The sequence below is a fragment of the Carcharodon carcharias genome, chromosome 31, assembly GCF_017639515.1.
Source record: "Carcharodon carcharias isolate sCarCar2 chromosome 31, sCarCar2.pri, whole genome shotgun sequence".
NCBI lineage: Eukaryota > Metazoa > Chordata > Chondrichthyes > Lamniformes > Lamnidae > Carcharodon > Carcharodon carcharias.
The window spans coordinates 19,865,703-19,881,369 of record NC_054497.1 but is presented as its reverse complement, the minus strand read 5'-3'; the positions used below and the strand labels follow the sequence as shown (position 1 = coordinate 19,881,369).

The 15,667-nt window shown below is 43.0% G+C and overlaps 1 protein-coding gene across 2 annotated transcripts in view; it reads right to left on the bottom strand.

The window, feature by feature from the left end:
• Positions 1-15,667, bottom strand: part of sgsm3 (small G protein signaling modulator 3) — a 141,656-nt gene that overhangs the window by 3,443 nt on the left and 122,546 nt on the right. For both annotated transcript variants that reach the window (XM_041178051.1, XM_041178052.1), the window contains exons 19-20: positions 4,914-4,962; positions 2,323-2,408 (exon numbers count right to left, since the gene is read on the bottom strand). In XM_041178051.1, coding sequence (XP_041033985.1) covers positions 2,323-2,408; positions 4,914-4,962 — 135 coding nt within the window. The remainder of the gene's footprint in view (positions 1-2,322; positions 2,409-4,913; positions 4,963-15,667) is intronic.

Genomic DNA, 15,667 nt, shown 5'->3' with positions numbered 1-15,667 from the left:
ATAGGGTGCGAGATAGGGCCGTGATAGGGTGAGAGTTAGGGCCGTGATAGGGTGCGAGTTAGGGCCGTGATAGGGAGCGAGTTAGGGCCGTGATAGGGTGCGAGTTAGGGCTGTGAAGGAGTGAGTTAAGGCCGTGATAGGGTGCGAGTTAGGGCTGTGAAGGAGTGAGTTAGGGCCGTGAAGGAGCGAGTTAGGGCCGTGATAGGGTGCGAGTTAGGGCCGTGAAGGAGCGAGTTAGGGCCGTGAAGGAGCGAGTTAGGGCCGTGAAGGAGCGAGTTAGGGCCGTGATAGGGAGCGAGTTAGGGCCGTGATAGGGAGCGAGTTAGGGCCATGATAGGGAGCGAGTTAGGGCCGTGACAGGGAGCGAGTTAGGGCCGTGACAGGGAGCGAGTTAGGGCCGTGATAGGGTGCGTGTTAGGGCCGTGATAGGGAGCGAGTTAGGGCCGTGATAGGGTGCGAGTTAGGGCCATGATAGGGTGCGAGTTAGGGCCGTGATAGAGTGCGAGTTAGGGCCGTGATAGGGTGCGAGTTAGGGCCGTGAGTGAGAGATTAGGGCTGAGAGAGAGATTTAGATAATGTGTTCTTGTGCCAATCTACCACATGTGAATAACACAATTTATTAGTAGCTCAGTGGGTAGCATCTGAGTCATAAGGTCCAGGGTCAAGTCCCACTCTAGCATTAGGCTGCAAAAAATCAAGGCTGATATCCACTGCAGTACTGAGGAAGTGCTGCACTGTCAGAGGGTGTTGGGCTTTTGGATGAGACGTTAAACCGAGGGTCCCATTTGTCTTCTCAGGTGTAAGTAAAACATCTCATGACACTATTTTGAAGAAGAGCTGGGGAGTTATCCCTGTGTCTTGGCTAAATATTTAATAAAAACATGTGATCACGTCATAATGACGTTGCTATTTGTGGGAGTTTGCTGTGCACAAATTGGTTGCTGTGTTTCCTACATTACAACAGTGTGTAAACTTCAAAAAAGTACTTCATTGGGTGTAAAGCAGTTTGAGATGTCTGGTGGTCATCAAAAGATGCAAACCTTTCCTTTCTTTAAATTCAGGGATAACTCCCCAGCTCTTCTTCAAAATAGTGTCATGAAATGTTTTACTTACACCCGAGAAGGCAAATGGGACCCTCGGTTTAATGTCTCATCCAAAAGACAGTGCAGCACTTCCTCAGAACTGCAGTGGATATCAGTCTTGATTTTTTGCAGTCTAATGCTGGAGTGGGACTTGACCCTGGACCTTATGACTCAGAGGCTACCCACTGAATGACTGAAAATGGCTTTAAAAAACATAAGGGCTAATTGCTAGCTGCATTGAGCTACAATAATCATTTTCTCAGACAAAAATTCAACAGCTTTTAAAAGATGCTTTGCACCCAAAATTTCCAGCTTAATTTTCCCTGCCTCCTCGAAGGTTGCAAACAAGGGTAATCAGCAGAAATTGTCAATGGTGAGTCATTCACCCGGGGGAGAGAAGGCCTGGCTAAAGCCTGCTCCGAATGCTCAGTTTGTACAGGATATAATTGGTTCTTACAATTTCTGCGTGAGTTATGTGGAATTAGGGCGAAATGCTCCAAATAAAAGCGCAATCAAGTAGAAAGCCTACCCGTGTCTGACACACTTTCAGAAGTCTGTAACATACTTGTCACTGTTTGGTTTGCGTATCATATCGATAACAAGGAATCATAACTAAATTATTAGGGAATTGGGCAATGAATGCAAGTTTAAAAACCTAGATTTTTCCTACTTGTTTCTTGATTTTAAAAACCTGACCAACTTTTCCAGGCATCTGCCAGTCCACAAATTTCCCTCACTGATGAATACTTGCATCCAATAAACCTCAGGTTCTGCCTTATTATAAATTGTGGTCCTTACATGGACAGGCCAATTGAGACATATCTCCAGCAGAATATAATACCCATGATGATCTCACAAGGGATCCTCTGATTTACTGTGAGTTACTACACACGTGTGCTAATGGAGTAAGTCACTGTAGGATCTGGGACAAGACATTAGACCAACAAGCAATTCCATTTTAGACAGATTTCACATATCCAACTTCTCACCATCTCCCTAAACCCTTTTTTACAATCTGTTTCTTGCACCCACTTCCACTGCCTGGTTTATTGGCCTTCCTTGATAAGTTACACCCCAAAATACATTTGGCCCAAATTTCCTTTCAAGTCCAAATGTCTCGTTTAAGTAGGGATTCAAGTGGGTATATTCAGCCATGAACCACACATTGACCACCAATCATTCCCTGCTTAGTCTCAAAGGCCTAGGATTATACAGTCAAGGATTGAAGATTATCACTTACTTCAGTCCTATGCATACCAGTGACCGAAATTTCACATCCATCTGTGCGTGTGCAGCGTCGTGACTCATGTTGACTGACTGGACAGCCTGAAAGGAGAGTAAAGTTTAGTATTAAGGCAGAAAATGTTGGAAGTACTCAGCAGGTCTGGCAACATCTGTGGAGAGAGAAACGGGTTAATATTTTAGGTCGATGATCTTCAATCCTTGATGATTTATCTGAATTTAGCATGCATGTAATCTGTGTCACAGCTTCACCAGGTTGACACCTCATTTCTAGGAATGCCTAGTGCTGTTCATGGCATTCTCTCCTTAACTCCTCATTGAACCAAGGATTGATCCTTGGTTTGATGGTAAAAGGTAGAGTGAGGGATATGCCAGGCCATGAGGTTAGAGATTGTAGTTGAATACAATTCTGCTGCTGATGGTCCAGGCTGCTTTGCGGATGCCCAGTTTTGAGCTTCTAGAATTGATATGAATCTATCCTATCTAGTGCAGCGGTAAGTGCCACACAAGATGGTGCAGGGTGTCCTCAGTGTGAATGCAAGACTTGGCGCAGGCAGGGGGAAACCAGGCTGCAAACAACATGCCAGAAAGAAACCAGCCCCACGGCCATAACACACTGTGGGTTGACTAAACTAGCCGAGAGTGAGATTGGGGCACCCTCGAGGGTGAAGTCCTGCCCTCGAGAGCTGCCAACCAATCTGATTGGTCAGCAGCACCAGAGTTTAATGGTGGGTGCTGCTGGGACTGGAGGAAGGAGCATGAAGGAGAGCGATGGCTGCCAGAGACAGGCAAGTCCCAGGCTTTTAGAGTGGGGAGGGATCTGAGAGCCCAGGGAGGGATCTGAGAGCCCAGGGAGGAAGGGGGAGGGTGTGGGAAGGAGGGGAGGGGGGGGTTTTTAGCAGGCAGACAATGAGGAAGGGGGGAGGGTGACATTTTTGGAGCTGCCTACAATGCGCCCAGGGCACCTCCAAAATGAGCTGAACCCCCTTCCTTCCTGCTGTTCTCCACTCTCGCCCGCCTGCCCACACCGACTGTACTATGGCGTGGGCTTGCTAACAAGCCTAATTGACCTTGAATTGAAAATTTAAATATAGCGGGTGGGCTGGTAATTTTGGCACATGCCCAGCCAGCTTATTATGGGGATTGGGTCGGAAGGCAGTGGGCTAGCCACCCGACATATGTTATGTGTCCCCCAACCCTAGAAAACATGCCTGACGGAGTTGGGGGGGGGGCGGTGGTGGGTGGTTTGTAAAATCCAGCCGTTGGTCTTCACAAGGACTGTTTGGTGGTCACTTCTGCCAGTGCCGTTACAGACAGACGCACGTGTGACAGGTAGATTGGTGAGGATAAGGTCACGTAAAATTTTCCCTCATGTTGGTTCCCTCACCGCCAGCCATGCAGTTAATAAAGAATATGGGATGTGGGCTTTATAAATAGAGGTGATTTGATCGAGGTGTTTAAAGTCATGAAGGGTTAAGACAGAATAAATAGAGAGAAACATTTTTAAGTGGTTGAAGGGTCGATAAACAGAGGGCACAGATTTAAGGTAACAAGAGGTGACAGGAAGTAAAACTTATCCATGCAAAGAGTAACTGGACTTCGGGATGCCCTCTTGATAGGGTTTTGAACACTGATCCAAAAGGGAATTGGATAAATGCTTGAAGGGACATGGTGAAAGAGCGGGGCCATGGGACAAAATGGTCTGCTCTCCGAAGGAGCCAGTACAGACTGGATGGGCTGAATAGCCTCCTTCAATTCTGTGTATTTTATTGATTTGCTCACAAAAAGATTTCCTTACTGCCAATCCGCTGCCTGGCTCATTTTCGAACAATCTCCAGTTTTTATTCTGAGCAAGTGGAAGATTTCTCACCATGTCCTGATTGTAGTTTGTGTTACCTTGTCCTTCGTTCTTATTCTCAATTCTATCTATGTTCTCGTTTGTTTTTCATTGTTCAGTTCTGGCAATGGACTTTGTCCAAAATATTAACTTTTATTTGCTCCTGTTCACGTGCTGACTAACCTGATGTGTGTTTCCAGCATTTTGTATCATTTGTTCACAATCCTGGACCCCCCACCTCCTTTCACTCCACTGAAACACCAAGTAGAACATGCCACCACCTTCCACTTAGTCTCTCTCCTAAAAATCAACCCCCTGTTTCAACCTCACACTCGGGCCTAGACCCCCATTAACCCAGCTTCCCCCACAAAAACTGACCCCCTGTTTCAACCTCTCACACCTGCCTAAATGTCCTTCCACCCCCAACCAGTAAACCCCCACCGCTCAGCCCCCTTTCCGCCCAGCCCAGAGTCCCACCTTCAAACTTGCTCAATACCTCCAGCCCCAGCGCTCACCCGCTTCCCATCCCCGGCATTCACCACTATGCCCCCGCCCCTCAAATGTGGTCACTTATCCTTCTCTGGCCACTGTACTCTCAGTTTCTGCTCCAGTGTGCACACAGCACCACCAGCACCCCCAAATCCTGCTCCAGCGCTCGTTTCTCCTTGCCCCGCCAATCCAGTATTCACGCTCTCCCCCATGGGCTTCAGTACTCACTCTGACCCTCTTCAACCCCCGGCTCCAGCACTCACCCTATACAGAAGTTCCTCTGGAGTCAGCACCTTCCCATCTTCATCCAACCTGTAAAAATAAACCTACATTAACCAATGGGTTTCGAGCATCCAACCATACAAAATAACTGCCAAGTCCCTATAGGATCGTATGAAATAGGAGGAATAAGCCATTCAGCCCATCCTCTGCATTCGATAAGATCGAGGCTGATCTCCACATTCCTGCCCCCCCTCTCCCCCATGACCCTAACCTCCCTCATCAATCAAAAACCTGTCTAACTCCTCCCTGAATATATTCAATGACCCAGCCTCTAGTGCTTTGTGGAAGAGAATTCCAAAGACTAGTGAACTTAAGAGAAGTTCCTCCTTATCCAAGTCTTAAATGGGAGACCCCTTATTTTGAAAATGTGCCCCCTAGTTTTGGGTTACTCCATGAAAGGAAACATTTTCCCAGCATCTACTCTGTCATGCACCCTCAGAATCTTATATGTTTCAAAAGGTCACCTCTCATTCTTCTAAACTACAATGAGTATAGACCAAATCTGCTCAGCCTTTCCTCATAAGACAACTCATTCATTTCAGGAATCAGCCTACTGAACCTTCTCTGAACTGCTTCCAATGCAAGACCAAAATTCTACAGAGTTCTCCAAATGTGGCCCTCCTGCTGGGAATCACTACCTGGTACAGTAAATTCTCTGCTGGGAATCACCACCCAGTAAGTCCAGTCCCTGCTGGGAATCACCACCTATTATGGTACAGTCCCTGCTGGGAATCACCACCTATTATGGTACAGTCCCTGCTGGGAATCACCAGCTGTTATGGTACAGTCCCTGCTGGGAATCACCACTTATTATGATACAGTCCCTGCTGGGAATCACCACCTATTACGGTACAGTCCCTGCTGGGAATCACCACCTCTTATGGTACAGTCCCTGCTGGAAATCACCACCTCTTATGGTACAGTCCCTGCTGGGAATCACCACCTATTATGGTACAGTCCCTGCTGGGAATCACCACCTGTTATGGTACAGTCCCTGCTGGGAATCACCACCTGTTATGGTACAGTCCCTGCTGGGGATCACTACCTGTTATGGTACAGTCCCTGCTAGGAATCACCACCTGTTATGGTACAGTCCCTACTGGGATTCACTTGTATCAATAGCATATGTTGGGATTCTCAATCCTGCACTGTACCCTGTTGACTTCATTACGAACTGTACAGCACCTACTCACCCTACACTGTCCCCATCAGACACTCCTAGGACAGGTACAGCAAGGTGTTCGGTACAGAGTAAAACTCCTTTACACTGTCCCCATTCAACACACTCAGCGCAGGTGCAGCATGAGTCAGATACAGAGTAAAACTCTGGGTGGAATGTTAACCATTACTCATTAACCATCTACCCAACAAATTGTGTGCAGTGAATTAAAATGACTTTGCTACACGCTGGCTTTTGTCATACTAGCTGAACTTAGCGATAACAACTTTTGTTCGGGAAAAACAGAGCTTGGACCAGATAATTACAAAGAGATGGTTAGCCAGAAGATAAGGTCAAGGACAAGGTCAGTATTTACGTAATTAGGCCCCGGTTTATTGGATTTAATTATAGGAGTAGTGGTCAGTGGTTGTTAGAGCTCTCAGGGCAATCAGCAGTAACATACTTGAGTGCTCGAGGTCAAGCCGATCACCTTGAAGCCTGCAGGGAAACCAGGTTGTATTAATTGCCTGTCGTTTAATCTAATACTGTAGAACAGTTGTCTAAGAACAATTCTGTTGTTTGTCAATATATTTAAAGCTTGTTGTTTGAACCACACAGACCAGAGTCATGCTAAAGTTATTGTTGCCGATGTAAAAATAAGTATTTGCCCAATAGCCATGGGAAGAAATCCACTACATCGTCATTTCCTTCTGGGCTCCAGTTAAAGATTTAAAAGTAAACAAAGGTAAAGGGAAAAGGGGACTAGCTGGTTGTGACTGAGCAATCGAAGGTTAGCCAAGCCCTTAATCATAAGCACAATAAAAATGGCATGTGCTCTGGAGGATCTGTGGTTCACAACTTACACGTGTGTGGACACTGCTAGGGTCATGCACACCCTTGATAGGGGAATTAGGAAACCTGGGCAGTCTGTAAGGGAGTGTGTTCGAATATGTGTAAGTTAGCCGACTTACAAATATATAAACAGAGCTAAAAGCAGTTTGAGCCTCCATAGCCTAAATACTTCCAACATCAAGGGCCTGGACTTTTCTTTCTTAAAAGTGCCAACAGTGAGGTATTCACCGCTATTGAGGGATGCAACTGACCACAATTTCCAGTGACCTGACTTACACTGAAATCTGCTGATGGTTCTTGTTCCCATTCTTAAAGCAGCAAGGTTCATTTTGCGAAAATTTTGCTTATTTGCCCACAACCTGTGTGGGTTTTTACTTGCAAAAAAAGTTAGGGCTCCCAAGTGTAGACGTAAGTCAGCAAACCTAGTGAAAAGTAAATCTGTCAAGCAGGACAGATGAACGCTTTGTTGCTGTAAGCTGTTGTGATCTTCATGGTTCCCAGAGACAGCTGGGATGAGGAGTCAGGGGAAGAGGAGATGCAGGGAAAGGAGCCCATGTGGCACTGACACACAAGGGACAGCCTTCCACAGACTTTTAAATATTTTAACACTTTTGTAACAGTTTTAAAAGTTTATAACCGTTTTCAAAAAGTGTTAAAGCTGTTTTTAAATATTTAAAAGCATTAAGAAAAACTTACCTACCATTCAGCTGAAGGCTATAGTATTACAGAGGATATATGGCACAGAAACAGGCCATTCAGCCCAACTGGTTCATGGTGATGTTTACTCTCCACTCAAGCCAGCTCCCATCTTTCTTCATCTAAATCTACCATCATAACCCTCTATTCCATTCTTCCTTGTCTAGCTTACCCTTAAGCACACCTATAATATTTGCTACAATCACTTCCTGTGGTGGAAAGTTCCACATTCTTACCACTCTTTGGGTAAAGAAGTTGGTTCTGAATTCCTTATATCAACAACCTCTAGTTATGCACTTCCACACAAGAGGAAACATTCACTCTGTATCCACTCTATCAAAACCTTCAGAACTTTAATGATCTCTATTAGGCAACCCCTCAACCTTTCTCCAAGAGAAAAAAGAGATGCAGCTTGTCAATTCTTTCCTGATACCTAAACACACATTTCTAGCATCATCCTTGTAAATCACCTCTGTGCCCTCTTCAGTGCCGCTATATCCCTTTTTCTAAAACGGTGAACAGAATTGCATGCAGCACTCTCAGTGTGGTCTAACCAAGATTCAGTAATGTATAATGTAACTTCCCTACTTTTCAATTCTATCCCTTTAGAAATAAAGCCTAATGTTTGGTTTGCTTGTTTTATGGCCTTGCTAAGCTCTGGCACAACGTTTTTAGTGATTGATTGATGTATTTATACTCCGAGCTCCTTTTGTTCTTCTACTCCACCTTGACATGCACCGTCAGAGTAATAAGTCACTTCCTATTCTTCCTACCAAGACATACTATCTCACGTGTGTGTTGAACTTCATTTGACAATTGTTTGCTCTTTAAGTTTATTAATGTTTGCCTCTAATTTGTTGCAGGGCTCCTCAGTGTAGAGATGTGGAAGCAGACACTTCCGAGGTATTTCAGAATACACAGAACAGATACATTCTAACGGGAAAGAAAAATTCCAAAGGGAGGGCCCACCATCCTTGGTTAACTAAAAAACAAGTTAAGGATAGTATCAAACTTAAGGGGAAAGCATATAATTGAGCAAAGATGGGTGGCAGGTCAGAAGATTGGAAAGAATATAAAAAACTGTAAAGATTGACAAGTTAAAATAAGAGTATGAGAGAAAGATAGCTAGAAATACATAGACAGTAGTAAAAGTTTCTACAGATATTTTAAAAAGAGTTAACAAAATGTTCTGTTGAAGGGTCATGAGGACTCGAAACGTCAACTCTTTTCTTCTCCGCCAACGCTGCCAGACCTGCTGAGTTTTTCCAGGTAATTCTGTTTTTGTTTTGGATTTCCAGCATCCGCAGTTTTTTGTTTTTAACAAAATGAACGTTGGTCCTATAGAGTGTGAATCTGGGGCGTTAATAATGTAAAATAAAGAGATGGCAGATGAACGGAACAGGTATTTTGTATTGGTCTTCACTGTAGAAGATACAAGTAATGTCCCAGAAACGGCTGTAAGTAAGGAATTGGATGGGAGGGAGGAACTCAAGAAAATTGCAATCACCAGGGAAATGATACTTAGCAAATTGTTGGAACTATGGGTTAACAAGTCCCTGGGTCCTGAAGGATTTCATCTTAGGATCTTAAAAGATGTGGCTAGTGGGATAGTCGAAGTCAAAAATAGAATTACCTGGAAAAACTCAGCAGGTCTGGCAGCATCAGCGGAGAAGAAAAGAGTTGACGTTTCGAGTCCTCATGACCCTTCAACAGAACCCTTGTCATGAGGACTCAAAACGTCAACTCTTTTCTTCTCCGCCGATGCTGCCAGACCTGCTGAGTTTTTCCAGGTAATTCTGTTTTTGTTTTGGATTTCCAGCATCCGCGGTTTTTTGTTTTTATCTCTGGGATAGTCGAAGTGTTGGTTCTAATTTTCCAAAATTCACTAGATTCTGGTAAGGTTCCATTCGACTGGAAAATAGCTAATGTGACTCCTTTATTCAAAAAGGGAGACAGAAAGCAGGAAACTATAGGTCAGTTAGCTTAACACCTGTCAAATGGAAAATGTTAGAAGCTATTAAGAAAGACATTATTACAGGGTACTTAGATAAATTCAAAGTAATCAGGCAGAACCAAAACATGGTTTTGTGAAAAGGAAATCATGTTTTATCTACTTTATTAGAGTTCTTTGAAGAAGTAACAGGTTCTGTGGGTAAAGGGGATCCATTGGATGTACTATACTTCGATTTTGAGAAGGCATTTGATAAGGTGTCTCATCAAAAGTTAATGTGGAAAATAAAAGCACATGGTGTAGGAGGTATTACATTGGCATATATAGAAGATTGGCTAACAAATAGGGAATAGAGCAGACACAAATGGGTCATTTTCTGCTTGGCAGGATATGACGAGTGGTGTACCACAGATATCAGTGCTGGGGCTCAACTCTTTATCATTCATATAAATGATTTGGATGGTACAATTACTAAATTTGCCGATGGCACAAAGATAGGAAGGAAAGCAAGTTGTGAAGAGGACATAAAGAGGCTACAAAAGGACATAGATAGATAGATTTGGAGTTTAATGTGATGTGATGTGACTTTTTGATGTATTTATACTCCGAGATCCTTTTGTTCTTCTACTCCACCTTGACATGCACCATCAGAGTAATAAGTCACTTTCTATTCTTCCTACCAAGACATACTACCTCACGTGTGTGTTGAACTTCATTTAACAATTGTTTGCTCTTTAAGTTTATTAATATCTGCCTCTAATTTGTTGCAGGACTCCTCAGTTTAGAGATGTAGAGGCAGACACTTTTTAATGTGATGTTGCCTATATTGACAGGACAAATAAAAAATAAAGCAAATGATCTAAGTGGTGAGAGATTGCAGAGCTCTGAGATGCAGGAGGATCTGGGTGTCCTAGTACATGGATCACAAAAGGTTAGTATGCAGGTGCAACAAGTAACTAGCAAAGCTAATAGAATATTATTCTTTATTGTGAGGGGAATTGAATACAAGAGTAGGGAGGGTATGCTTCAGTTATACAGGGCCTTGATGAGACCACAGCTGGAGTACTATATACAGTATTGGTCTCCATAATTAAGGAAACATATAACTGCATTGGAAGTTCAGAGGAGGTTTAATAGATTAATACCTGGAATAGGCGGATTGTCTTATGGAGAAAGGCTGGGTAGGCTAGGCTTGTATCTGGTGAACAGGCTTTGGGGAGTCAGGAGGTAAGTTACTCATCGCAAGATTCCTAGCCGCTGACCTGCTCTTGTAGCCACAGTATTTATATGGCTAGTCAAATTCAGTTTCTGGTCAATGGTAACCCCCAGGATGTTGATAGTGGGGGATTCAGTGATGGTAATGCCGTTGAATATCAAGGGGCGATGGTTAGATTTTCTCTTGTTGGAGATGATCATTGCCCGACATTTGTGTGGCGTGAATGTTACTTGCCACTTGTCAGCCCAAGCATGGATATTGTCCAGGTCTTGCTGCATTTGGACATGGGCTGCTTCACTATCTGAGGAGACGCGAATGATGCTGAACATTGTGCAATCATCACCGACCATCCCCACTTCTGACCTTATTATGGAAGAAAGGTCATTGATGAAGCAGCTGAAGATGGTTTGGCCCAGGACACGACCCTGAGGAACTCCTGCAGTGATGTCCTGGAGCTGAGATGACTGACCTCCAACAACCACAACCATCTTCCTTTGTGCTAGGTATGACTCCAACCAGCGGAGAGTTTTCCCCTGATTCCCATTGACTCCAGTTTTGCTAGGGCTCCTTTGTGTCACACTCAGTCAAACTCTGCCTCAATGTCAAGGGCAGTCACTCTCACCTCACCTCGGGAGTTCGGCTCTTTTGAACCAAGGCTGTAATGAGGTCAGGAGCTGAGTGGTCCAAACTGGGTGAGCGAGCAGGTTATTGCTAAGCAAGTGCAACTTGATAGCACTGTTGATGACCCCTTCTGTTACTTTACTGATGATCGAGGGTAGATTGATGGGCCTGGTTGGATTTGTCCTGCTTTTTGTGTATAGAGCAATTTTCCACATAGCTGGGTAGATGCCAGTGTTGTAGCTGTACTGGAACAGCTTGGCTATGGGTGCAGCAAGTTCTGGAACACAAGTCTTCAGTACTATTACCAGAATATTGTCAGGGCCCATAGCCTTTGCAATATCCAGTGCCTTCAGCCATTTCTTGATATCACATGGAGTGAATCGAATTGGCTGAAGTCTGGCATCTGTGATGCTGGGGACTTCTGGAGGAGGCTGAAATGGATCATCCACTCAGCACTTCTGGCTGAAGATTGTTGTGAATGCTTCAGCCTTATCTTTTGCACTGCTGTGCTGGGCTCCTCCATCATTGAGGATGGGGATATTTGTGGAGCCACCTCCTCCAGTGAGCTGTTTAATTGTCCATCACCATTGACTGAATGCGGCAGGACTGCAGAGCTTAGATCTGATCCATTGGTTGTGGGATCGCTTAGCTCTATCACTTGCTGTTTATGCTGTTTGGGACGCAAGTAGTCCTGTTTTATAGCTTCACCAGGTTGACACCTCACTTTTAGGTATGCCTGGTACTGCTCCTGACATGACCTCCTGCACTCTGATATTATTGAATGGCAGAGCAGGCTTGATGGGTTGAATGGCCTACTCCTGTTCTATTTCTTATCTTTTGAAAACTGTCCCCTGACTCCACATGGTGTTGGTGTGATATATTACCATGGAAAGTCAGGATAAATGGGTTATTTTCAGATTGGCAACTGTGACTAGTGGAGTATCGCAGGGATCAGTGCTGGAGTCTCTACTATTTACAATCTATATTAATGATTTGGATAAGGACCAACTGTATTGTAGCCAAATTTGTTGATGATACATAGATAGGTAGGAAAGCAAGTTGTGAGGAAGGTACAGAGTCTGCAAAGGAATATAGATAGGTTAAATAAGTGGGCAAAAAAAATTGATGGAGTATAATGTGGGAAAATGTGAGGTTGTCCACTTTGACAGAAAGAATAGAAAAGCAGAATATTATTTAAATAGGGAGCCTGTAGAACGCTGCAGTACAGAGGGACCTGGGTGTCCTTCTACATGAATCACAAAAAGTTAGCATGCAGCTACAGCAAGTAATAGGAAGTCAAATGGAATCTTGGCCTTTATTGCAAGGGGGATGGAATATAAAGTGGGGAAGTATTGCTACAACTATATTGCACATTGGTGAGTCTGCACCTGGAGTGCTGTGTATCATTTTAGTCTCCTTACTTAAGGAAGAATATACTTACATTGGAAGCAGTTCAGAGAAGATTTACTAGGTTAAGTCCTGGGATGAAGGACTTTGTCTTATGAAGAAAGGTTAAACAAGTTGGACCTATACTCATTGGAACTTAGAAGACTGAGAGGTGATATTATTGAAACATTTAAGATTCTAAGGGGGCTGGACAGGGTAGATGCTGATGTTTCCACTCATGGGTGAATCTAGAACTAGGGGACACAGTTTAGAAATAAGGAGTCTCCCATTTAAATCTGAAATGAGGAGGTAATTTCTTCTCTCAGAAGGTCTTTGGAATTCTCTTCCACAGACAGCACTGGAGGTTGGGTCATTGGTTATACTCAAGGCTGAGTTAGACAAATTTATGATTAAAAGGGAGTCAAGGGTTATGGGGGGGTGCAGGCAGGAGAGCAGAGTTAAGGCCACAATCAGATAAGCTGTGATCTTATTGAATGGTGGAGCAGGCTTGCTGGGCCTGAAAACGGTCCCCTGACTCCACATTCCCTGACTTTATTCATTAGTCTGTTATGGGGCATCTTATTTAAGGCCTTGTGAAAATCCAGATAAATTACATCTACTACATTACCAGTGTCTACTCTCTGTTACCTCCTCAAAAAATTCAATAAGGTTGGTCAGGCAAGATTTCCCCTCTTGAAATCCATGCTGACTATTCATTTTAATACTTCTCATTTCTAAATGTCCTTCTATCCTCTCTTTTAATAAGGATTCCATTATTTTTCCTACTATTGATGTTAAGCTGACTGGTTTATAATTTCTTGGACATGTCATGTTCCCCTTCTTGAATATAGGAATTACATTAGCTATCTGCCAGTCCTCTAGCACTACATATTTTTCTAACAAATTATTAAATAGGTGTAGCGATGTCTCTGCTATCCCTTCCTTAGTTTCTTTTTAAATGCATGGGTGCATCTTTTACTTCTCTCCTAATCCCCTCATATTCTCTCTGGTGATTCAAAACCTTGTTCTAATTGCAGCTGAGATTGCTATTACTTTATCCAATTTACACTAAAGATGCTTCATCTTGCTTTAAACCAATTCAAATGTTTGCAAATCACTATTATTTTTAATTTGGTTACTGTAAGTTGGAGACATGACCATGTGTTTGACTCCTCCCCAACCCATGAGGTTTAGATAAGTAACAAATAATCAGGTTTGGTGAACTAGGAGAGGGAAAAAGAACTAAATTAACCTGTGATGGAATAAAGTAAGAGAAATGGAAATATTCAGTCCCTTTTCTAATGCCTCTAATTGCAGGAGTTCTTTTGGTTTCAGCACACTGTCTCTTTAAAAGCCTGTGAGAATGTTTAAGGGCCCAAGACTGTGTGAAATTCTACTGGTGACTCTTTTGTTTAGATTTTGATTAGCTTGTCATGAAGCTACTAATGTATATAATATTTTGGAAAATGGTTTTCTTTTAAAATAGAGGTTTAGTCTGCTGGTTTGTCCTAATTGGATTAAAGCCAGCTAGTCTGGGTGCCTTGATGGGTATTAGTTTTGATATGTCAGACAGAGAGCGTGCATTTGCATTTTTTGCATAGAGCATTCAAGAAATGGGATGAAAACTTGATGCCTTTCTAGCAGATACCAAGCCATATGCTTAGATTACTAATAAAATTGGTCCAACGAGAGGGGTTTCACTGTTAAAAGGTGAAATTCAAAGAGGCTGGTGAGACAATAAGAATTTGAATTCAATCAGTGGTGACTATCAGTATAACTTCAGCGGTTTGCGGGTGTGCCGGGCAGAGACAATGTAAGATTAAAAGGCAGCTGCAAGCCTCCAACTGGCTCCACAGTGAAAAGAATCTCATTTTGAATTCGTGAGGTGAAAATGCTTTGCCTGGTGTTTGGTTAAGTCTATGGGTTGCTGTTGCCTTAATGGAGATTAGTTTGGAAATTTGTTAAAAGTTATGATAGTCGTAATTTGTAGCCATGTGGATATACTTTAACCTGTGTAAACAAATAAAATGTTTCAATTGGTTTACCGTAAGGCCTCGAGAACTGGTGCTCTGATTCCTGAATTTAGAGTCGCATCTCAAACACTTAAAATTATAGGTTATGACAGTTGTTTAAAGTTTCCCTTTGGGAACTTCAAATAACTCCGCCTAACCAACTGCATCGGTCATCACAAGCTATTGAAGATGAATTTTTTACTTCAGTTATATTTAAGTATTTTTACAGTCATTTGGAAAGGTGCCTGGAACTCCTTCCCTAACAGCACTGCTGGACATTTTTTTTTCTTAATTCTTTCATGGGATGTAGGCGTCGCTGGCAAGGCCAGCGATTTTTTGCCCATCCCTAATTGCCCTTGGACTGAGTGGCTTGCTTGGCCATTTCAGAGGGCAGTTAAGAGTTCAACCACATTGCTGTGGGTCTGGAGTCACATAAATAAAAAGAACAAAAAGAATGATGATATAATTTACTGCGTTTCTGTAAGCATATGTGCTAGTATGATAAATTAACCTGTTCTGCATTGTGTTTAGTTAATAAAATATTGGCCTGAATTAAATTGGAATTATTTAGGTTATCTAACCTATTTAATTGTGAAAACTCAACTTCCATAGTGGCCACAATGACATCATGATTATTGTAAATCATCTCTGATTCAATGTGGAGGTCTCTAATGTGATGAGATTATCGCATAACAAACTGGCAGCTTTGAACTTTTACACGTTTAATAATTTGAAGTGGATAGGAAGTTAAGGTTGTAGCTAACATGATTTTGTGCCTCTAGGCTTTTCGGACATTGGAGGTAAAACTGCTTGTTTAATCAATTTTTAATTGTTTAAGGCAG